Source organism: Sinohyriopsis cumingii, chromosome 2 (genome assembly GCF_028554795.1).
Source record: "Sinohyriopsis cumingii isolate HCF-2022 chromosome 2, ASM2855479v2, whole genome shotgun sequence".
Lineage (NCBI taxonomy): Eukaryota > Metazoa > Mollusca > Bivalvia > Unionida > Unionidae > Sinohyriopsis > Sinohyriopsis cumingii.
In genome coordinates, this window is record NC_142962.1 from 103,636,119 (window position 1) to 103,662,410 (window position 26,292).

A 26,292-nucleotide genomic window follows, 5' to 3' on the forward strand; every position below is an offset into this window, starting at 1 on the left:
TATATTTTTAATGTGTTAGTCTATCTAGCCCTTCATTATTTTTTTCCAGCAGCAAAATTCTTACACTGTTTAATATATGTTTATGAAATTTAATACACATATTTCACCAATAATATAGATGTGCCTCTTTACAATCGGTTCTCCTGACTTTGTAATCTAAATAATGCATTTGTCAAGTCTACTGATTTCTTTGTTGTGAAAGAATGTCTTGGATGATAATGTGTTTTCCAGATATCTTGTGGTGAATGAGGGCAGATTTTTAAAAAATTCTTAAACCCTGTCATGAAAGAATTCTTCACTTTTGCAGTCTTCGCAATCACACGATCAGAAGTCACACCAGTAATCCTAATGGATGTTCTTTATTCCAGTCAATGGAATTATTTTCTCCATTTTTCATTAAAGTTAGATCCACAGTTACTCTTTTGTGTTCTGCTTCTTTCACTTTCTTCGCTAATGATTCATAGTGGAGGACATTTTAATCTGGAGATCACTTTCTGGTGCAACAAACATTGAGATTAAACACCTGGACGACATCTTGCTGAGCTCGATGGAAATCACGTGAGAGCTAGTGAGATTAGGTGAAGCTACTCTGTCATAACATTACCTTTGCTAGTCTGGTTCCCTGTTTCATATGCTCCCTGCATTGCACTCTGTTATACAAATAGCTGAGTTTAACGCAGGAAGCATACAAAGCAGGGAACCAGACTATGCCTCTGATGGAAGTATACACAATGCCATCCCTCATCCAAAGCATTGGATATTAAATAACTCCTGATCACATTATGTGACTCCTTTGTGTCAGAAAAACACACAGCAACAAAACATGTGTGTCAATTTTCTCCAGCATGCATCTCTGATGCACAAATGTGCGTAAAGGGAAACACTGGAATATAGATTTTCATTGCATAGATTTCATAACTTTAGAACTTGTTTTCTTCTTGCATAGATATTCCAAAGGCAGACATGTACAGTCGATTAAAGTCTCTAGAGTCCCGAATCCTGTATTTAGAGAGTATGTCACCAGAATATTTTCCATCAGTTGTAAGTATGACATTTTTAAATGCTTAATCACACAGAGAGAAAAAAAACTTTAAAAATAGCATTGTTAAGTAACAACTTCAGTCATTTTTCTGATATTAAAATAACTGCAAACACTTGATTTCTTTGTATAGATTTATTTAACAGCATCCAAAACAGTTTTTTTTATATAAAAATATCTCTATTAGAAAAAAAGTTATGTAACTTTTAAGTTCCATAATATTTACAAATTTCTAGAATTTGTGTCTTACATAAATGTATTCAGATTATGTGGCATCAGTGGAAAGGAAGTAAAATGTTCTTTCCATAAAAAGTGTTCTCACTTTCTTTTTTGTTGAGATATTATGAAGTTTGATATTCTGATTACATTTTTACTGCTGAATTCATTACTCTCCTTAAATATGTTGTCCAACTTCAGTATTTTCATTTATAAATGAAAATAAACACTTCACAACTTTTATGACATTTAACTTAATACAAATATGTCACATTAGCAATAGTTCATATGTATGTAAAACAAATTCGAAAAAAAAATGCAATGTTTATTCATAATTGTCATAGAAACAATGTTGTAAGACCGAATTTCATGAATAGGATTCAAGTTGGTTTCATCTTCTAAATTTTGTGATGTTATATTTAGCTCCTTGCAAAATGGACCAGGAAATGCTGCCATCTTTCACTTAGAACTAACGTTTCAATATTATATACCTGCAGAATAATATATCACTTTCAGACTTTGTATTTTTTGTTTTGTATTTTGAAAACATTATTGATCCTATCAAATGTTATCAATGCATTGGGAATTTAAGAACCCACTTTAAGTGTGCGTGTAGTTACTTTGCTACGCTCGTCAAAGTACCAAAAGAAATGTCATACCAAAACTTTGCATGTGCCTGATAGTGATGCCATTTTTTAATCATTATTTCACAGACAATGTCCCATTACAAAATTTACACAAATGCAATAACGTATTGAATATAAGGTGAACATATTTTAAAACCGATGACAGTATGTCAGTTCAGATATTTACAGCACTGACAACTTGAGCCTGTTTATAGTGGATGAAAATCTATGCTTTTCGTGTTCATTTTGCAACTGTATACTGTTTAACCATACAACAAACATTAATACGATAAAAACTTTTTAAAAGAAATAATTTTAGCATGTTCTTTTGGCACACCATTTTGTACGAAATTAATAAGTTTGGTTTCGGAACATCAGTTGTGGAAAGGTTAACATCGTTATCAGCTGTTAGAAAATTCAAATATGGCGGAGAACGTCAACACGGGGAGATTCAAATGTTTTACAAATTCAATGCTTGTTGTGGTTGGTTTATAAATGTTTCTGATATATAAATTTGGTAGCAAAATAAAGCTTGGAATATGCCGATTTTGATGACATAGGATGCATTTATTTAAATTGCCAAACTTTTAGTCAGATCTGCATAAAGTTTGAGGGACTATTTCTTTGTGTAGGAATATCATAGGAACGAGCTAAAACCACTGACCAAATTGTTTACATCTCCTCTGATTGGATTGAAAATTTCATGAATATTCATGAAATTTGAATAACCTGCATTTTGTAACAATTAAAGAGATGTGTCACGCAACTGCATCACGATCAGCACTTATTTCCAATGATGTGTGATATCTGTTTCTTTCAGTGATTATAAAGTAATAATTCCATAAATAGCATCAAATAGAAAAAGAAAATATGCCCATTATAGATAATTTTATTAGCTTTTACAATATATAAAATGTGTTGCAATCAGATGATATGTATTGATGCTGCAATGAAAATTCTACTGTTATCTTGACCGTGTTAAACTGGGGTTGCTATGTTAAGTAATGTGGGAAGAAAATTAAATTTCTTTGTTGTCTGACAATGAATCAGTTTATTTCCAGAGGAAACTAATCAGATGGGAGAAGGGTTTTAGAATAGTTGATGAGATTAGTTTTTATATTATAAGAATTATTATTATCATTATTATTATTATTATTCTTATTATTATTAGCTCTACTGGTTATGGACCAGAAAGGTTTATAGGATTGCTTGTTGTCTGTCAGCCGTCTTTCCAAGAGCACAAGTTTGTTATCACTACTCCTGTTCATCTGCGTAGAGGATGACAAAAAACATTCATCTCATGATCTACTTGGTCCTAAATGGGAATGGTTCTGCTCGGACTTCTGAAGATCTTGTTATTAGGTCATATCAAGAAGGGGTTTTGACTGAATGATTGGTCATGTTTGCTTTAACTTAAAAGACTTTGTTTGATGTTTAGTTGGTCCTAAATGAGAAATGATGGTGAATCGATGTACAATATGGTCCCCACAGCGGCTGTCTACAAAAATGATATTGCTATTTCTCCTGAATTAATGGCCATATCAAGATGAGGATTTTACTGAAAGACTTCATATAATGTTCTAAATGAAAATAGTACTGATCTGTCATTCAGTGTGGTTAACATGGCAGTCATATTGAAAAACTTATTACTGCTGCTGTCATATTGTCATGGGAATTTTACCAAAAGACTTCTTATGGTGTCTGGTTGACCCTAATTAAATTGGTGTCTGGTTGACCCGAATTAAATTGGTGTTTGGTTGACCCTAATTATGGTGTCTGGTTGACCCTAATTAAATTGGTGCCAAGGTCATAGCCAGTTTAGCCACCACATCCTAATGGATGGCCATGTTAGCATTGTGTTGTCACTAAATCACTTCTTATGACGTCTAGTCTGAATGAAAATGATGCTGATCTGATATCCATCAGCTGTCTTGAAAATCTTATTACCACTTCTCCAGAATGGATGATAATACCAGCATGGGTTTTTCACTAACAAACTTCCTCTGATGGCTACCTAAATGAACAGTTATATTAAGAGTCTGGTTATTACTACTCATCTTGAATCAAGTCATATAGACATGACGTTTTCACACAAATAAGTCTTATGAGGTCTGATTTGTCCTAAATGAAAATGGTGCCAGCATCATATCCAATATGGCTGTCAGAGTGTCCATCATGAAAATCACGTTATTATTACACCTAAATAGATGTTCGTATCAGCATGGGTTTTTTTGTCGAAAAGACTACAGATGACATCTAGTTGGTCATAAATGAATCTGACATCCAAATTTGTCCATCAAAAGCAGCTAATTAAAAAATCTTGTTATTTCTGATGAATATCAGAAATGGTTTCAGTAAACACCAGTTAAAGGAAGAACTCTTATTGTCATTATTGTTATTATTGTTATTATTATTATTATTATTATTATTATTATTATTATTATTATTATAGAGAGAGGCATGTCATTCCCAGTTGTATGTAAATGCTTAAAAAATATACCTTAAGTAGAGTCAAACCTGTCCTAATGGCATCCATTACTTGGTGGTCACCTGCTCGCAACAGTCGTTCTACCTCCCCCACACCTCTAGACAAATTTCCTATATAAATGTTATGTTTGTAACTGTCACCTGCCTTCTTCAAACAGTAGCACAGTGTTTCCTAACCAAACAATGGTTTCTTCCTGCCTTAAGTAGTCACTCAAGCGTATCTACATTGACTGTTCAGTCTATGCAGTCTGAATGTTTTGTTTCAAGAGAAAGGCATTATGTTTATAAAGGACTATCATGTGAATTGATGTGCAAATATTACTTGTAACTTTAGTCACATTGACAGTGTAAAAATGTGTCAGGAAGTCAAATTGGGAAGTTAGGCAGTTTTATCATTAGGGTGGAAGGCTGAAGCAATTCATTTTCTGGATTGTGGGGGAAAGTAATCATGTTATAACAGCAGAAATGAAAAGAACCTTTTGTGTCATTGTGACAGGTATAGTTAGATATCTTCATCTCTTTGCCTGTGGACCGCTCCGGTGGCTTAGTGGTAAGAGTGTCAGCCTTGGAAGTGAGAGGTCGTGGGTTCGAACCTTGGCCAAGTCATACCAAAAGCTTACAGAAATGGTACTAACAGCTGCCTCGCTAGGTGCTCAGCATTAAGAAGTTAGTGTTAGGACTGGTCGGCTTGGTGTCAGGATAATATGACTGGGTGGGACATCATGCTATACATGTGCGGCATGATGCCCTAGTGCTAGACATCACTATAAACTGCCACACTGCAGACATCGTAGCGATATGACTGAAATTCTTTTAAAGCTACGTTAAAAATCCTAATCACACACGCACTCTTTGCCTGTGAATTAAAGCTGTCCCTGAGGAAGAAAGTTTGTCATTGAGAAGAGATACAGGTTACATCTCAATTTCATTATGGTCATTATTTAAAACATGTCTAATGTTAGGCTACTAAGTTTTGATTAATGGATCATAAAAAATAGTCATAAGCAACTGACTAAATCCAGATATTGTTTTATAGTGAGCACAAACTAAGATCAGTGTAGATTTTTAAGACAGTGGTTATTTCATTTCTAAGAAGGATTAAAGTGAACAAGATAAGGTAATTTTGTGTGGAACATACTTTTGGGAGATAACAACATATACCCATAATTATGATTTTGTTGTGCAGTGCACATAAAACAATCTTAATAATAATAATGATGATGATGATGATGATATTCAGCGCTTAGTATTTGTTCAGAAGCCAATTTATAAAGGGCAACGTGCATAATGGTTGCCTGTGTGCAACAGCCAGTTTGGCCCTTTTTTTTAGTAGCTTCTAGTGATAACTTTGGGTTTTTATACAATGCAATCAGCATACATTAGATTTTTATATCAAACAGTAAAGGTGTAAAGTTGCCCTTTTTCCACAATCATATTGATAATGCCAAGAATAAATTACATAATTTTTTTGGGAGGTAATTTCACTTAAACATAGCTTTTACTAATTTTTTTTGGCCAATATAGGTTTAAAAAATTATATCCATTATTTAGCACTCTGCCATATTTTACCTTTCAAGATTTTATTGTTCAGTGTTTTCATTTTCAAGCATTAGGCTTGTAGAATATGGTAATTGGTTGCCGCAAACAATTTAATAACTTGTAATATTATTTTCAGTGTTAATAAACATGCATACATGTACCAAAATTCCATCTGGGAGAAATTTCCATAACGAGAGACAGACTTTGAATATGATATTGTATTCATGTTCTCTCATAATTCATAACTCATATTTTCTGGAGATGGCTTATAGTGTTTTCTATCTGTCCAATGCACTGGGTCTCCAACATCATATATTTCTCATCCCCTCGGTAACTTTTGATTGACTTCATGAATATAAACAAAGTTGGTATAAGGTTTAGTATCCAGAAAACCTTGGTCAACTTTGATTTTTCGGCCCTATGACAATGTTTGCCCTTGCATCTTGAACTAAGGAATTAATTACAGTCAACCTTCAGTTATCTGATGAAGTCTGTTGCACAAAAATCATTGGATAAATGCTGCAGTCAGATGCATTCATCTGTTTACATATCACTAATTGGGTCTAAGTAGGTGAGGCTTAACCATAACATTCTTACACACTTTGACCATTGCATTCGTTACACATGTCAGTATTCATTATCTTTATCAGAGGGTTTATCAAAGCAGCTTATCTGGCGTCATATTATAGGAAAGGATAGATGATGTCAGACAAATGAAAGCATGTAGCATCATGTCTCACCCAGTCATATTATCCTGATACTAGGCCAACCAGGCCTAAAACTAATCATTTAATGCTGAGCACCAAGTGAGGCAGCCGCTGGTACCATTTTTAGAAGCCTATAGTATGATTTGACCAGGGTTTGAACCCCTCGACTTCCCACATCTGAGGCAGATGCTCTAACCATGTAGGTCACTGGAGCAATCTCCCAAAATGAAGTCATTGTTTTCAGAATATGAAACTTAAACATATAGTTTCAAGTATGAAAAGAATTGTTCATGAAATTTTATTGTGTAAATATGATAGTAAGTCAAACAGACATCATAAAGTGTTATGGGTAAATAAAGATAAACATACCAGTTTTATCAAGAAAAATAGAGTAATTACCTGAACAATATATAGATGAAACAAACTTATCTTTGTATCAGTTTTTCTGACTTCCAGTAAGACATAGATACAGTTAATCTCTTGTAGCCCCCTAAAAGTGTTTTCAAGGTTCTTGACCAGAATCTTGTGGGTTCAAACCCTGCCCATATCAGGCCACCATTATGTTTCTTAATCAAATATATTACCCAGTCATACCCACCATTGTGTTTCTCTGAGCAAGGCACTTTACTCCAGTTGCCATTTTATTGCCATTGACATTAGCCACCAAACCAAATCAAGACCATAAATTGCTTCAGTAAGTCCATATTTTTAAGTATACACATAGTGCTTCAGTGCAAATTTACAAACTATTGACTACCTAGTACTAATTGTATATTTGCTGTAATTGTGTTAGTAATAACAATGTTTTACTATTATATCTGTGCTAGTGATAATTCTATTTCAGCTATTCATGTTTCTTTCTAAATACAGCCACCACCAAAAAGACAGCGTTTGATGAAGTCAGCATTTGCTAGTAGAAATTTACAGCCAAAGGTAGGCATGACTAACATTTTTTTTTGCATAGTAGAATAGCATTTACCTGACTCTCTGCATGAGAGATTGCTGTTTCCATTCAAGTTACTGAAGCTTTTTTTAAATAAATGACAGCTTTTATGAAATAATGAGGGAACTAATCTATATTTACTTTTAAGAAGTGCCATCCAAAATAATGTTGCCAATTCAGTTTTGTTGTAAATTTATGATAATGTCATTCTTTAAGAAAGAATTTTATTGACAGTAACTTCATTTTTGTTTCATCTGTATTAGCACATGGTGAGATAAATGCCAGCCAACCAGAAACACATATTTTAGCCTTAGAATTAAAGTGATTTGTTTTTTACATGTTTGAATTTTATGCTCCTCATGATGTCTTTCCATGGGACATGCTGTAAAATTGTATGCATGGCCATCTGTCTCCTCATATCACATCCCAACTCAAATTTAATTTTCTACTCTGTAAATTTTGAATAATCAATTATCATTTAGTTGTTTTAAGACCATATAGCCATAAAAGAAAATTGCACTCTTATCCTTGGGATACAAATTTCTCTAAAATATTTCAGAAAACTTAAATTTAATTTAAATTAACCTTGTTTTGGAATGTTCTAAGTCCCAGGTATTATTTCACATTTTAGAAACTTTAGTGAAATCAACAAGCTTTTACAATGTTACATAAAGTGAAGAATTTTATTTAAAGTCCTATCCTGGAAAGGTTAATGTGATCTTAATAAAGCAAGAAATAGGAAATATTTTGGTCCAGTATTTGGTAGAAAAGAATTGTTTTGATAAAAGTACTTTGGTTTTGATTAGTAAGGCTTTGAAATGAAAGTGATATAATTCAAATTCAAGATGAAAATAGAGTTTTAAGAAGGCTTCAGTTTCTGATGAAAAGGAAATAAGATACAGAGGGAAAGAAGAGTCAAGATACTGAAGGATAAATTCATATGCAAAGAGAGAGAAAAATAATGCAATTACAACTCATAGAGATAAAAAAAAGTTCAATCATTCCATCCATAGTAATGTCAACACCTACCTTGATGACAACCAGGTAGAAGCCTTAGAAAATGCTGCTTATATGGCTGCCAATTATTCCTCATCTCATAAAGTTTTTTTGGGTCAGTAATTCTTCCTCTCAGCAGTCTTCAGGTAAAAAAAACTCTTTCAGTCTAATTTAAGCACTTCAAAATTTCAAACTGGCACAACTTTTAGAAATCTAGTTTCTGATACAATTGATCAGATCCTTATATCTTCCTACATGCACCTATTGCAAGAAGAAAGGACGTTATTTTTGAGTGCTATAAATTGATAAATAAGCAACAGAATCAAGACAGGCCTATTCCAAATGCTCTTGTTTCTAAGACGTCAAGGTCATGGTCATGTGTTGAAAGCAATACATTTGTTGGGTCTAACAAACCACAATCTGATTTTGTTATGGAGAATTATGAAATCATGTCAAAGGGTTCTATAGCACTCATTAGTGATTCTGCCAGTCCTATTCCAATTAATAATTTAAGGGACACAGGATTGCCTCTTTCTAAGAAGTCTTCTTTTAATGAAAGTGCTCTTATTCAGGGAGTAGAATGCAGCTTTTCTGATGTTCCTCTCCACTGTGTAAATTTGTTATCAAATTAAGTCTCATTACCCATAACAGTCGGGACAGTATTGTCTTTACTGATCAAGGATATTCATTTATTACTAGGCAGTGACCTAGTTGGAGATAAGGTTGTGATTAGTCCACTTGTAACTGATAAGTCTTGTTTGGATCAGAAAGTTAAACCTATTGAAAAATAAATCGATTTATATGCAACTTGTGGAGTTACTAAAGCTGTGGCAAAGAAATCTCTTGAGAATGATGTTGATCAGGAAAATGTTCATTTAGATGACACATGTATTGGTCAGGCTTTTGATGAGGTCACTTTTGCACCTTGTTTGGATCAATCAAAAGGTATTGATCACCTGATCCACTTTTAACTACTCATTCTCTATATTCTAATCAGTGACAAATGAGAATCACTTGTTATCAAACATGAAAAAGATCCTGAGATCTCCTGTTTGTTTCAGAGGACTATTAACTTAACTGAAGCCACAGAAATACCTTTTTATTATTTTATTAAAAATGGGGGTCCTTATGAGAAAATGGAGACCACGCAAGGCACCTGCTGTGATGAGTGGTCAGTGAACTATCAAAATGTAGCTCAAAAGTTGTACAGACAGGAAATTCTTAGATTGGCCCAGAAACTCCTTTGTCTGGTCATTTAGGGATCAATAAGACTTAAAACAAGATTTTCAATCACTTGTATTGGCTGAAAATTTAAAGTGATGTTTGTAAATACTGTAAATTTTGTCTCTTTCAAAAGACTTCATGAATTGAAATTAGGGTTGGTCAGAGTCTTAACCTTATAAAGCTATATTTAGTTAGATTTTTAATATTTTGGCAAGATTGAGTTGTGGTCTGTATTTGACATTGTGCTTTAAACTCCCGCTTTGTTCTTCTTAGTGACATTGAAAGTAACTCATGAACTGAAATCAGATTTGTTTTGAAGCATATTGTAAGAAAAAAAAGCTATGTCAGATTTAATGTTACCATTATCCAGCAAAGCCTTACACAGTTATGATCCAAGTTTGTCCTTCATTAACTTTTGTAGGACTTCATGAATTGAAATCAAATCTGGTATGAGGCTTTCATATTAAAAAGACTTATGTCCCCAGTTTCACTTAGATCTTTTCTCTTTAATTGTATCATATTGGAAGTACAGGCTTGTTTGGAGTTGGACATCTTTTTGGTCAGCAATGGAGTATACATGTTTTACAAATACAAATCTCATTCTTTGTTTCAGGAGTTGAGTTTACCAGACATTGATGAAAGAATGAAAGCTATCCGACAGACATTGCTGAATAGAGCCATAGGGACCTCACAGAAAATCAGTATAAAAAATGAACATTGATACTTGTAGGTGAATGTACAATTTAAATACAAATTAATTTTTCATTGTCTATATATTGTGTAAATTTATTTGTCAGCTATAATTAAATTTATTTGTTTTTTTATTTACATGAGCTGTTCTGTGTTATTTCTTTATAGCAATATTTATTCAACACATAATGAACATTTAATTACATGTATTAAGTAATATTTCTGTAATAAAGGTGATGGTGATACCACTTATGATGATATTGATTGCAGTGGACACAAATAAGGAATAAAAGGACAAAGAAGAATATGATGATGATAGTGGTGGTGATAGTGATATCTAATGTGGATAATTGATAATTATCAATGATGATGATAGTGATGAAGAGGATGATGAAAAAACTTGTTTAACTCATTCAGAAATTTGGTTTCTCCTTTTTTAGCCTCAAACTATTAACACTGGGTAAAAAAACGGTTTAACAGAAAACTATCCTTTGGGATTCCACAACTATATTTGAATTATATCCACCACCCTTTCTAGGGAATTATACATATTGACTTTGTACTGTCCATCCTTACTTATGTCACACTTTCTTGCAAGCGAGATAGTTTAAAAACAATTCAGCCAAAATAGACCATAACTTGATATTTAGAAACCTTGGGTGAATCCCAGGACCTGATTAAAGTAGGTTCTGGTGACCTTATTTTTTAAACTTTTTGCACATTTTTAACTAGCCTCTACACCTATTGAACTATTGTACCACACCACGTGTCAGCATTAGCATTAGTGTCCAAACAAATAAAAAAATGTACAAATGAACAGCCTTCTTCCTAGATTCTGGGCAACAGCTTGGAGTGAGCTTCTTAGCACTAAGCCACTGGTTAAGGGGCATATGTGCACTGTACACATACTATTATACCTATAATCTTGAAACTTGGTGAGGAGATGCATCTTGATCAGTACTCTACCCTCATTACAAAATTAAGTCACTGACCTGTATTTCATGCTTTGCTGATCAAGAAGTTACCCAGATACTGCGTGTTACAGGAAATTGTGGTGGCAGTGGTTGGATTAGTATGTCCCTTTATGCTCAACATCACTAGAGTTGCACATCTACACCAATCTAATACTGAAATCTCTTCTGAACTGTAGCTGATGAGATTAGTGCAGTGTAATTTTCTGTGCAAGGGAGATAACTTCAACAAAAAATTTTTTTTATAAAGCATAGGAAATAGCTAAATATGTTAGGTTTTTTGGAATAATATGTGAATACTATAACCTAGTATACTTATTTGTATCAAGTTCTTTAAATTAAATATAATACATTTAATGTTTTACTTTTAAATCCTTTAATGAAGGACACATCAGTGATTGTTATATACTTATAAACCAATTATGATTTCTAACCGAGAAATAGAAATTATCATTCAATCTTTTGGAAGTAAATGAGGAACTCAGGCTAGATTAGCTGCTGTGTAGTGACACTTTACTCTCATTGCCTGACAAAAACTAACCAAAACCACCTTTACAAGGGCTTATCCCAAATTAAATCAGAAATATCTGATACACACCTTAAGTAATTGAGGAAATAAAGAAGTTGGCACTTTTAGGCAGTTTAACTTAAAGAGAGCTTAGCCCAATCAAAAATGCATGTTTTTGCATTTCTGATACACACTGACTCCTTCCCATATTTGCAATAATATAATGTGTACAAAATTTGTGATTTTCTATGTCACCTAATTCTGTGCTCTCTGGAGATTTATGACCAGAACTGCCTTAGGAGTCTAATTTAAAAGTTTGTCATAAAAACATAAACATTACATCTGCATCATTTTATTCAAATAGCTTTTTCAAGAAATGGGTGAGAATTTTGGTCTCTGACCTATATTTCATGATTAAGTGGCTTTGTTTAAAAATGTAATTTAAAGCTTGTTTATTTGATGAAGTTTATGTTCCAACAATGAAACTAGATGCATTAAAGTTGGTTCTACACACTTTATACACTTACAACTAAAGGCCACTGACTGACCTGCATCTTATGCTTTACTAACATGGGTTAAGGATCTGTGTTTAGCTTATGACCACATATTCATCCATGTTATATACATCCTTACCAACTCAGAAGGCCATTTCTGATCAATGCAGCTAGAAGTAGTAACATTTATTTAATGGTAATCTTTCCACAGTAATGACCAAAGACTGACTATTGTGATAGGTTACCTTCAGCAGGTATTGTACATGTGAATGAGTGTAGGAGTAAGATGAGTGGATTGCATGCTGCATACTTTTCATAGGAGGCATCAGCTGTAGTGGCTAATCAACGTAATCGCTCATGCATGAAATATGCTTGTGCTTCCTCTGTCACCCAAAGTTACTTCAGGTCTGTGACTTTCACTTTAGTTGGGTTTCTAAGGATCTACAATGACATTGACTTCTGAAACACAAGAGTCAAAGAATTGTGATTTAGAAGAAAAAAATACTAAACAACATACATCTCTGGTTGTTATCAGTTAATTATGGTACCTCTACACCTCTACTATTGATATCACAGACAAGAATGATTATATTTATTGCTTTATTTCTGTAATGCCCTGTCACAGTGTGTGTGTGTGGTTTACTAATTTGTCAGCATGAGACTGACTATATAGCGCCAACTAAAAGTGTACAAAGATTATAAGTTGAGAAAAAAGGATAAAGGTTAAGAAATTGAGCAAAACAAATGGTTAGAAAAAGGGCCATTATTTAATTGTCAAGATCACTTTAGTCTAAACAAATTTCTGCTAGTTAATGTTACAGTAGCTAATCGAGCCTACAGAAAAGCTTCATAGAGGTGAGCTATGTAATCACTGATTATACTCGGGTTTAATTCTTTGGACTAGAAGTTTTCTGGCAAAATCTATGGAGTAGACAAAAAAAAATTGGTTTTGCATAATTTGTATTACTGTGGATGACCTGATTAGTTTTTTATGCCATTATAACAATTTTATGCCATTATAACAATCTTGCAAAAACAATCATAAACAAATTTTGAAAAGTCTCAGATTCTTTAACTTTTGGGACTTGGACTTTATTTTTTGCATAAACCTTGCAAGGATTATTAAGAAAAAAATAACTTGAGGTAGACAAATGAAATTTGCTGTACTTAATTGTTTTATTATCAAGAAGAGCTGGTTAAGTTTTAAGACCTTTACAGCAAATCTGCAAATGTTTAAATATTTTTTGCAACATTTTCGAGTCTTTTGACAAATATTTTGTATTGTTATCTATATCCTGATTAGATATTTGGGTCATTACAGCAATTATTCCATTTTGGACCTTGTTAGGAATTTAGTAAATACTATTTAAGGATGACCAGTGTAATTTTATATTTTAGGCACATGTTGATGCCTTTATGCCACTATAGCAATTTGTGTCAATTTAAAAAAAAAAAAATTTTAAGTTTTACTTACTTGGCCTACAGTATGTTTACAAACAAAGATAATTTATTTGGTGGGGATTCAAGTTTTTTCACCTCCAACCCCCTCTTTTATACAAAGGATGCATTTATCTTAATTTTTGTAAGGCAGAAGATATCAGTAAGCTACTTAAATTGATGGAACTGTATACATCTAACAAGAGGAAGACTGCTAAAATTCTGGACTTTAAAGATCAATGACTTTATATATCACAATCCATTCAGAATTTCATTTATTCACCTTGCTAAATTTTTACTTTCCTTCTATAAAGTAAGTGTCCAAGAAAGACAATATTGCCATGGAGTTTTTTAGGCAGGGGTAATATTTGATTTTGCTTTAAGAAAAAAATTATTTCTACTTTTCTACTTTGAAATTCAAATCAAACTAGCTCAGATAAACAGTACAACATCATGCTGTTTGATGAAGTACCTGATGTGTCGGCTACATTTTGCATTAGAACAAAAGTTAGACAATTTAGAAAACCACACTTTATTGTCTCATGTGCTTCAGTAATTACTGAGATATGATTATCAATTTCCAGCTGTGAAGGTGATGTCAGTGTTAAAATTCTGGGTTTAAAAGTTTTCTGTTCAAATTGTTTCAAGTTTCATACAGTAATATGCATCATAGCAGTGGATGCAGGCTATAAAATACATTTGGCTGATGCCTTATTTTTCTTAGCCATAAGGCCAAGTGATCTAAGTGGTATGGGCCTGTATCCAAAGTGCATAATGCATTTTCTGTTCATCATCAGTTGCTGTTGTAAAATTTGCTATAAAAAGAAAACTTGCACCAAAATTTGGTAGAGAGCATCCTTGCATGAAGGGTTTTCTGGCTTTTACAAATGATGCCAGTCAGCTATCAAATATGGATGCTGTCACTACAAATATGGAAAAGCTTTGACAACATCATCTCAAATGTTGCTTTGCAGTTTTGGCAGATTTTACTGAAAATATCCTGGCATGAAAACCTTTTTAAATTATGCTATTCAGACTTCAGATATGTAGCATGATGTCCCACCCAGTCACATTATCCTGCTACCAGGCCAACAAGTCTTAATGCTGAGCACCTAGCAAGGAGGAAGAGTTGATGATGTACAAGTCCTGGTTGCAAAACTAGATAATAATTGTTTCAGTCAAGTGCAACATGTTTATGAAAAACAACCAGACAATGACTATGAAAATCTAAATGTTTCTTCTTATCAGTCTCAGAAATCAAATCAGAAGTTCTTGTGCAGCCCCCTGTATTCAGTCCATACTAATGTGAAGCACTAGCAAAGTTTGTGTGCAGTCCCCTATCCTTCTCAACCATACTCATCCAGATGTTTTTATGCAGTCACCTATCCTTCTCAAACCATGCTCAACCAGAAGTTTTTATGCAGTCCCCTATCCTTCTCAAACCATGCTCAACCAGAAGTTTTTATGCAGTCCCCTATCTTCTCAAACCATGCTCAACCAGAAGATTTTATGCAGTCCTCTGACTTTCTCAATCTGTACTGGCAGCTTACTTTTAGTAATATTGGATTGAAAAGTGCCATCAAAAGTATGGTCAAGGCACAAGAGAATGCTACAAAATACCATACACTCTTGGACTTACCATAATCTAATCAGCCAAAAACATGTAAGAAATGGGGAGAGTTCTGTCTAACAGAAACAAAGATTCTTGTAAACAACTGCAATTATATATTCTAGAAGACAAGGAGAATGATGTAATGAATCAAGAATTTGAGTGAGTTTTACTGCAGCCCAGACTTAGACACTTTGAAATGAACATCGTGAAAGGTTTTGTTGAGATGACATGCGATTCTTTCTGAGAAGAAGAAAAGTACATGTATATGGATTTAAAATAGACAAATTTTCTGAATGCAGGATCATCACAAAGGATATAAAATAGTGACAGTAGTCCTCATTAAGGGGGAGCTCCTCTTACACTTTGTGGGAAAGGAACTACAGGGTTTAAACCCCTCATTATCAGCCTCAAACTTTTAAAGTTCTTGATGGATGACAGATTAGAATGATATGAATGAACTTGATACATTTTTTTCTTATAATTTATTTATTTATTCACATCAATGTGGGAAAGTGGAATTCCTCCTTCAGGATTATGATTTGTTAGCATGAACTCTGCAGAATCTTCATTGTATTTACAAATTACAACCCTGGTTGGATATCCATATGCATATAATACATTTTGTGATTCATATATTATTTTGTTCAGGTGAGACTTCAGGCCCCAGTTTTACACTTAACATCTCAAAATACGTTCATCAGACTGAGAATTATTATTGCTTTTCCGTAAAGCATGTCCTGCCTTATTTCTAAGAAAATGTTGAATCTTATATTCTCTCTCCCCCTGCTCTTTCCCTCTCTCTTGTAACTTTCTTCTTAAGTGGTCCAATTTGCTGTATGTTTTGGGGAAAGAAATGGCTTAAGTTAAACAGACTTTACCACTGGTATAGTAAAATTGGTGTGTTATATACTGGTCAGCATAGCAAGTGAAAATTCTAACTAACTGCACTGACACACCTCGGCCTACATACTGAATTTATATGAATTAAAATCCAGCATTTTTGTTTCTTTTGATAATATAAAATTTAGAGACATAATTTTCACGAATTTTGTAGAAATATGATTACATTAGATTAAACTTTTCATAGATTTATATTTTATTCCATTTGTAATTTAAAAATAAACATAAAAATAAATACAGTAATGCTTGCTCTAGAGGCCGTATGTATTAAGCTATCACCTGCCCTTACCCACACTCTCATTTCCAGTCTCATAAAAACTTCCCTTAAAATTTGCCTGCATTAACAACTATATGCTCAGCCTGACCAGAAACTGATTTTTTATTTGTGTTCCATGTACCCCATACAATATTTAATAAATCATATTATTTTGAGGGAAAATTTAGCGAGTAATAAATAAAAAATAAATGATCCTCTTTAAGTTAGACAAAATGTCCTTAGAACAATATATTCAAGGTCGCAAAGATGAAAAGAAACCCAGATTTATGCAATAATAATAATAATAATAATAAGGAAATGAAATAGGTGTTTAGCACGTTATTCCATTCATTCAAGATGTTATAATTCCGTCCCGACTCGGCAGATTTGTACGCAGGTGTTAAGTGTAGTATAGACCAAAATTGTTAGGGACGATTACAAAGAATTAGGGGCTATTACTTTTGGCAATAGAACAAAATGATTTTTGTACAAAAATAGCCAATGGAGTTGGAAATGAAAGAGCTAGATAAGGGAAATCAGTGTATGATTTTATAAATTAATAATGTATTGATAGAGAAGACTGAAGTCAATCGCGACCTGCTCGAAGCAGACGACGAAGACTACTCCCGCCCGCTATTGAAACGCATTAGGTAGACTTTGCGTAAGCAAATTTGCCTAGTACAATTTATGTCTGAGGTAATTCTTTTTTTTAATTCGAATTAATTATTACTTTTGTGTAGCACTCTTACTTTTTGCACGTGCCTAACTTATCAAAATAAACACGGTATACCTGCGTTGAATTTTAAACAAATTTTTTTGAAGCAACCTCGAACGGGGAAAGAAAAAAAAGAGTGGATGATGTGATATCTGAAACAAACTCATCACAATAAGAAAATCTCTTGAACTATATGGACCTTATAAGAATTTTCTCAATCATTATTTAAAGTTCGTAATTTCTCTTGTATATAAAGTATGTGTTTGATAGGTCAACAGACTATCTTTTTCTCGACTTGTAATGTTCGCGTCCAGGACGTAAATTTAAAGGCTAAGCATCAGTGTTTCCCTTTACCCTCATTTGTGCACCAGACTCCCAAACTTTGAGTTATACCCCCAGTTTGACACAAATGGAATGTTTTATTTTTACTCAATCTGACCACCACTTCTGACATGAAGGGGATTCTTCACTCGCGAACTTGCATCCCAAGGTGATATAAATTGCTTGCATGATAATAATGTGAGAAACTGTTCAGGTCATTCTAGAAATTGTTAAGTTATTCCCATATTATAATTTATTCATCGTTTTATACTCGCTTGTGAGCTATCGTTTTTCGGAGTTATTCATACCACGGAAGTAATGGTTATGCGAGGTAAATGGAATTTGACAATCAGGCCAAGGTGTAGAAAGCAATTGTTTATGGTATGTTTGTTATTATTATTATTTTTATTATTATTAATGTTATTATTATTATTATTATTATTATTATCAGTGCTAGATTTTATTCCTTTAACACCCATGATGATTGTATGTATATATACAATGTCAATACAATAAAATTAAAAAAATGTGTATTTTTTCAAAATATTTTGTTTTAGGTGTTAAGTCAAATTATAAAATTTAACAATATGCCAGACTGTTAAAAGTTTGTTTCAGGCCTTCAGACACAAAATTGTATTATGCTTATTTTAAAATGCTTCACTGGAAATACAGTATAGTGTAGATTTCCATTGAATTTATTTTTTCTAACATGATGTTAAGTAACCAATGTTTTACACTGCATTTGCCATTTATGAAAGCTCCAACATGGGTTTCCTACTAACATAAAGGTAAAGAAAGCCAGTATGTGAACAGCGACCCAGTCCTGGGCCATAAACTTTGAGACAAAAATGGCAATAGTTAAGTTAGACATTTTAATTGTATTTTCTTTGTGTATTGTTTGATTTGATTGCAATACTCACTTAGATGGAATATTTCTTAATCAATGCTTACTGTCACTGTCAGTGAATGCTGGTGACCCAATTCATGATACCATGATCTCAAAACAAGTGCATGAGATCACAAGAAACATGGACAGGAACAAAATTAGGATGGTCCATGATGCTTATGTGATAGAATATCAGCAAGATCATTCCTCATTCTCTATCTTGTCATTTCTCCCTTGATAGACCATGTTTAATCCTAGGTAGTAATTTAGGATAAGATATTAATTTAACTAATTAATTAAATACAGTATTGTTTAAAGGTATTTTTATGAATTTAAAGGTAAATTATTTCTGTATTATTATAAAATGAACGAAATTCATTTTATAAATACATGTAGTTGCCAATTTTCAACTTTGACTTATTTTCGAGGTTGCCTTTTCTTTTCTTCTGATCTATATATGAATGCAGACACTCACTATTACTTGATGGCACAACATTTGGGGGAAAAAAGGAATAAAGAGGATTGAGCAGAAACAGAAAGAGTTAAAGGTTAATAAAGGGTTTTTAATAATAATAATAATAATAATAACAATAATAATAATAATAATAATAATAATAATAATATTTTTGTTTTAAAAAAATGCCCCAATCTGAATTATACATCTAATTGAGCTGGTTTAGCCCGGTACATGAAGCGCTTAGCACATTAGATATACTGCACTAATCATTATAATATATATAATGTTTAAAAAAGGACTACATACCTACCCTGATTTTAAAACTAGTACATTTAGGAAACACACATATTTTTAGGGCATAAGAGAGGTGGTAATTTAAACCCAGGACCAAAATCTTTAACTTTTTTATATTTGTTTAATTTTAACGTATGAATGACATATTCTACATCAAAGTAAAAGGCAATATACATTGAGATAAAAATCATGCTCACACTATATACTGTAGATTAAATTATTTTCTTATGCTATACAAAGTTAAAACAAGAAGAAATAGAAATATAAGAGGGCCCCCTCAAATGGATGAAAAACAGTTGAAGTCTCGGGTTAGACAGTTTAACATGCAGATTTTTTAAGGTATTTTGGATAAACAGAAGAATCTGTTTGATCAAACATGGATTATAAGATTGCTAGTAAAGTGATACATACCTGAGTTAAGCAAGTAATTACACAAAAAATTATTGTCAGACTTGATTTATTAAAGGGATGTCTATTGGAGAAGACATACATTTGTTATATAGTATAATAGAAGATTTGAAAATGTACAGTTCAAGGAACTACTTTTATTTGCAGAGTTGAAAATCATTTAATAAACTTCATAGAAGTGATCTTTTTGAAGTTTTGGGATTGATAAACATTGGAACATAAGACACTGGATTAAGTTATAAAGTTAGAAAATCTGGCAATAAAATGAGCAGAAATTATGTTTTGAATGAAAACTGAATCCAACAGATGCAAGAGCCTGTCAATGATACTGATGCTGCAGTGAAACAGCATGTGAATGTGAAAATCAGCAAGAAATTACCCAACATCAAGGTTGTGGGTGACAGCACCAGCTTTTCAAAAAAATGTATAAAATTTTTTGATGGTAAATATTGGAATATACAAAGATGAAAAGGAGGAGCAGTAACCTCTGAAGTATTTGGCATGAAGCATGTTAATATTGATGGGTTTCATCCCCTGGGTAGTTTTAGACCTGTTATATCCAGATATTACATGTATTTATTTACATTCACTAACACATGGTGGTCTCATAGTATTAGATTATTAGAACAAAGACAATCATCAGAAGACCCTGAAGCTAAATCCAAAATATTAAAAATCTAAGGAATCTTTGTTTATGGCATATCTGAATGACAAGTCATTAACGTTTTTAGCTGCAGACTTGTTCAAGATAAACAAGTGTGAAAGAATCATTAACAACGTTTTTAGTTGCAGACTCTTTCAAGATAAACAAGTGTGAAAGGATACAGATGTGGCAAATGTTTGCAATCAAGCATTATTAACTGTCTTTGGTATTTTAATTTCAAGACCACTAACCATACATACATGGCAGATGCAACACCTGAAAAACCGAGCTTCTTTTATTAATGAAGACAAAGTCAGCAGTTTACAACAATGGGGTTTTGGATCAACTGGGAGAGAATACTAACATAAATGGTGATTTTGGAGAGCATGCTAACATAAATGGTGATTTTGTGCTGCTTGTCAAAAATCTACATGAAATTGGCATTATTAATCCTTTGTATACAATCAGATATTAATGAGGGCCAGGTAGAAATTGATAGTTAGAACCACTTTGATGTGCCAATACTAACTCGAAGCAGCTTGGAATCATTGAATCAGCACACAAAAATGTCTGGTTGGTTGCTGGAAGCTACACCACCTTTGGGGATGAAAACACCCAGTGATTGTTTCTACATGTACAGTGATGAATTTGTATTCACCAGCAGATCCACCACGATAAAATTTTCCATCAATTACATATATTGAACCAACATCAAGTCAACCAAGAAAAGATTTCTACTAATATTCAATAATGACATACTTGTATGCATAACATTTCTTACACTAAAACAAGTATACAATCATTAGGGACACCAGGTAGAGGCATAATCAGTGTAGTTCTAAGTGTTAAAAAGAACCATGCAAAAACAATGTCCAGAGACATCAATATTCTCCTGGAAACCTTTTTCTGTGATTGCAATACATTTGTACCAGTGAAGAAAATCAGTTAGTTGATGTGGACATGCATCTTGCACCCGACCATGATGTGCCTTTAAAGTCACTGGCACAAAAAATAATCAAAGCAGAACATATAAGCTGTTAGCCTTGGTGTGGCAGGAATTATAACCATAGTAACTACAGTCATAAGTGTATCATTCAGATTTGTTGTCAGAGCTATATTAATATTAAATGGTGTTGTAGATGGTATTGGAAAAATAATTTTGCTACAGGTACATCACTAGGTAGTATATGTCTACTCAAAAATTCTCATGGCAGCACAAAACAGCCTCAATAAAAATACTAAGTTGTAATCTGTGTCCATTGAAGATAAAACCATTACCATAGCAGAGCTTGAGACCATATTGGTGGAAATGGATAACTTTGTATGACTACATGCAAAGATATGGAATAGCGCTTTAAAGTTTTTAGTTTAGGTGGATTTATTTATTCAAATTATTATTCACTGGAAATACTAAGTGCTCATCAATAATATTCTTGGACAGAAATATTAATTTGGAATTATTGTGAATTCAGACATGGGAATTTTGGATTATATTATTGTGATACATCAAAAGACTTAGTTCATCATCACATTCTAAGCCATGGACACAACACATTCGATACTACAGGCACATCAATACATCCAAATATCAGTTTTATACATGGAACTTCTGATACAATTTTTAGGATTGTTTGGGATTTAATTCACAATACTGTAAGTTCATTTTAAATTATTTGTTGAATTTTTACAAAACTTGTTGATTTTAGCTCATTTCTGTTACTTAGTTTAAGACCATAGGATCATAACACAGCATATTTGTCATACTTGTCAAATATGGGGATTGAAAACTTTTCATAAAATCAGCTTGATGCAATTTCTAAATTAGTATGGTCATATGTTTTCTGAAACATGTTTGTTTGGCACTGCTTTGTGCATAAATGTCGTTATAATGTAGCAGTGAACCAATATCTTAAGTTTTCATCTTGACATGATGTCTATTGGCCATCCTGCAAAAATAACAGTAGAGCAAGTCAATATATATATATATATATATATATATATATATATATATATATATATATATATATATATGTATGCATATATGTAACGTATATGTATGTGGTAAGTTGTTCATTTACATCGGTTATAAAACTTGTGAACTTGATTCATCTTGTATTTCCTCAGGAAAGAACAGTAGTATTTTCAACTCCATCCTTTTTTTCCTACTTTCTGCACCTTTTCTTTAAATAAATGTGAGCTGACTAATTCTGTTGTCAATTTCAAGATGTATTTATTACTATATTCTTCAGTCTTGATTAATTTTCATGAAAATGTTTTGAAGCTTGTAAAAATGGTGAACCATGCGCTCCCCTCCTTAAAAAAACAGAAAAAAGAATTAAAAAGGACCCTCTTAATGAGGATTAGAATTTCCCTTGCATGTGGCACTCAATTTTCTATTTGAACCAATCAGTCTTGCCTGCCAGATGGTATTGATTGTGAATGTTTCTTGTCTTTATCTCACCAGATTAGATGGGCTGTACTTGTTTAAGGAATATCACTAAAATATGTATTGGTCGTATGTATGATTTTGTGCACAATACATTCAGATTAATTTGATTTTCTCATGTGGAACCATGCTGAACTTGTGTAAGTCTGATAACCAGTCACAAATCAGAATGAATTATAAATTGCAGATGGATGAGACACAGATTGGATCAGAGACTGATATCTACTTCAAGCCTAATGCAGGGAGTCTTCCAATATCAAAAGCAGTTTTTGAGGTAATTAAAATGGTTATGGTAGAAATGATAAAGTTGTATTTGTAATCACTCTCTGGTTCAATAATTAATCATTGTCATCCAAATTTGCATTTCATTTTTTGAAATGAATAATTTTCATTTATTAATTAAAGAACACACACACAAACAGACACATGTGTACACACACACGTACACACACATATATGCATATAATGGGTCTTGTCATGCTGGAGTATGATAAGTATATTTCTTAGACACCCCTGGAAAACTGAAGGTCAACCAGATGGATGAATGAAGATATAAGTGCTTTTAGTACAGTTTGAATATTAAGTTGTTTCATCAAATGAGTTGAATAATGGGTATATACAGTTTGACAATATTCCTGAATATTGGCAACAGCCCTAAAGTAGCTTGACATTTTGAGAAGATAATTATTGAAACTAAAATAAAATTATGTTTGCACTTTACATATTAGGATTTTTAAAGCAACACAGTTTTAGAAAGCCTAGTTTTATTTATTTTGCTCAGAATGCTATATCTCTTTATACTTCTAGCACTGTTACAGTCAGTCATGAAAGTAAGATGCATCCTTTAATTGTCTGGATGTGTGCCAATCAGCCATTTTGCTTGCTTATATAGTTTCTAGCTCAATGAAATTAAATGCAGCTGCATTTGAGTCTTACCCATTGGAGAAAAATAACCCCATCATGATTGAAATTTATCATCCCAGATTTATATTCTTAATAATGGTGTCATTTGAACTCATTTTTCAAACAGTGTCTGTTAGTCCTATAGTAATGCGTTTTATTGTGAGCTGAATTAAAATGAAGAGCTTTCTTGTTATCAGCCAGCACTGCTTACATTATCACCTACTTTTCCAGCTGAGCTGTCCACTTTCACAAGCTTTTGGTCATGTGGGATGGCCTATAGTCCATCATATGTCCATTGGTTAGCACAAGTTTATTATCACTGCTCCTCCTAATCTACTTATGACATTCCCTTTAATCTTTACACACATTCATTCCGTTGTCCAGTTGTTCCCCCCAAAAAACTTATGGCCACTAAATTGGCCATCTTGAAAATCTTGTTATGGCTACTTCTCATGATCATTTTGAAATGAGGTTTTCACTTCAAGACTGTTTGTGATGTCCAGTTGGTCACAGTGGCCATATTAACAGTTTTGTTATTGCTACTCCATAATAAATGGTCATGTCTGCATGACGTTAACTAAAGGATATTTTTTGATGTTTAATTTGTCCTAAATGAAAATTATGTTGGTCTGACATCTATATGGCTAATCTGGTGGTCATCTTAAAAATCTTGTTATCATAGTTCCTCTTAAATAGAAATCCTGCTGACATGGGGTTTTCACTGGAAGACTTCTTATGATGTAAAATTTGTCCGAAATGAAAATGATAATGATGTAACTTTCAATTTGGCCATCATGCTATACATGTTGAAAATCTTGCTAGAGCTGTTCCTGGATGAATGGTCATATTGATGTGGGTTTTCATGACATTTGTAATGATGTTTAGTTGGACAAATGGTGCTGACATGACCTACAATATGGAGCAGCCATCTTGAAAGTATTATTATTGATGCCCCTCCTAAACAGAAAGTCATATTGACATTTGGTTTTCGCCAGAAGATTTCTATGGGATCTTGAAAATCTTGTTGTCACTGCTTCACATTAATAGATGTCCATATCAGCATGGGTTTTTAACCAAAATACTTCTTATGAATCCTAGTTGGTACCATCTTAGATAAAATGAAAAAAATTGTCTTTCATTCCTTGAAATTCTTTTCAGACAGTAGAGCATTAGATCTTTTGAAGGGCTTAGTTGTTATATTGTTGCATAGATTTAATTTTGAGTCAGCTGGTTCAGTAGGTAGTGAGGAAGCTGAACTGATACCTTATCTCTAGAGAAAAAGATTAGGAAAAAACTTATTGATCCACAGCCATCAAATTGTTTTCTCTCTCTTTTGTTTTCAAAGCTTCTTCAATATGGTTTCCTTAGAAGGGATACTACTGCAAGGCATCCATTTAGAAAGGTCAACATCAGCATCAAAGCAGCCAAGACTGTGATATACCCTAATGCACAGATATTGTTCTATGTAAAAGGTAATACTATTGAGATTTGTTGAGAGTTTCATTGGTAAAATCTTCAAACCCAAATACCCATATAATTCACTTCAGTTTGCAGAACAATTCGTACTTCCAGTACTTAGCTTATAGTTTTTTTTATATTGTAAATACTTCAGTATGATTTTCATGAACAGTGGCTGTAACCCAGGGTTTAGAAAATAAAAATCCATCTTTGTGAAAATGTTATTTGGTAATTTCTGTTATTGATATTCCAATTAATTGGTGTCTGACTTTTTTATTTAAATACATTGTCAGGATGGAGAGACACATGCACTAAAGCAGTGAAAAGAAATAAAATATTCTTTCATTCAGATGTACTGTTTTCTTCACATTTAAATTGTACTACGGACTGTTAATCCTTCTAAAGGAGGGTTTAGAACTGTATAGAGTGTGTCTCTGAATCTCAAGACAGTGCAAATTATCTTTAACAGCCACCAATGGAGAGGTATCATGTTGGCTGGGTATGGGAGGTAGCTGCTTAAAGGTCACCAGCCATACTCCAACATTTTCCTATTTATATCAGATTTGCATTACATGATTAAAAATAGTTATACTCGCACAAAAAAAACCAAAAAAATGATCAAGTGTAAAGAAGAAATAATAATTTAATTACTTGAAATAGAAGTATACAACGCTGTTACTTCCCCTTAGTTACGATTTCCCACCAGTAGAGGACGCAACCGGAAATGATGTTGATTTATCCCAACAAGACGAAGTACATGCTTCTTGTTGTCGAAAAATAAAACACTATAAACTATGGATAGGGAATATTTTAGGTGAAACTAATGAAAACTAATGTACTGTTCAGCCTTATATCGGTATGCGTGCACGACGCACTAGATTGTGTCGCTTTCAAAACTGTTCCATTGTTTCAATTTATTTTGAAAATTCCCGTTAATACAGGTAAAAAGAACCAATGCTGGCTTTGCCGTATCGGCAGACTTTATAAAAAAAAAAGATGAAAGAAATCGGCACACTTAAAGAATCCAAAGAGGCCAAACTTGACTTCCTTTTGTCTGCCGACTTCAGAAGAAAAAATCGGCACACTAAAAAGATACCAAAGTCACGTTTCCAGGGT

General features: G+C 33.0%; 1 protein-coding gene and 1 long non-coding RNA gene across 3 annotated transcripts in view; both read left to right on the forward strand.

Annotated features, from left to right (window-relative positions):
* The window catches only part of LOC149805519 (uncharacterized), a 35,288-nt gene extending 24,683 nt beyond the window's left edge, over window positions 1–10,605 (forward strand). For both annotated transcript variants that reach the window (XM_089950121.1, XM_089950120.1), the window contains exons 7-9: window positions 947–1,041; window positions 7,485–7,547; window positions 10,391–10,605. In XM_089950121.1, coding sequence (XP_089806247.1) covers window positions 947–1,041; window positions 7,485–7,547; window positions 10,391–10,498 — 266 coding nt within the window. In that variant the 3' untranslated portion in view covers window positions 10,499–10,605. The remainder of the gene's footprint in view (window positions 1–946; window positions 1,042–7,484; window positions 7,548–10,390) is intronic.
* Window positions 10,606–22,984: 12,379 nt separating this feature from the next.
* On the forward strand, window positions 22,985–25,213 carry LOC149805520 (uncharacterized). Its single transcript, XR_016414459.1, has 2 exons — window positions 22,985–23,089; window positions 25,064–25,213. It is a non-coding gene; the product is annotated as an uncharacterized LOC149805520 (long non-coding RNA).
* The last annotated feature ends 1,079 nt before the right edge of the window (window positions 25,214–26,292 follow it).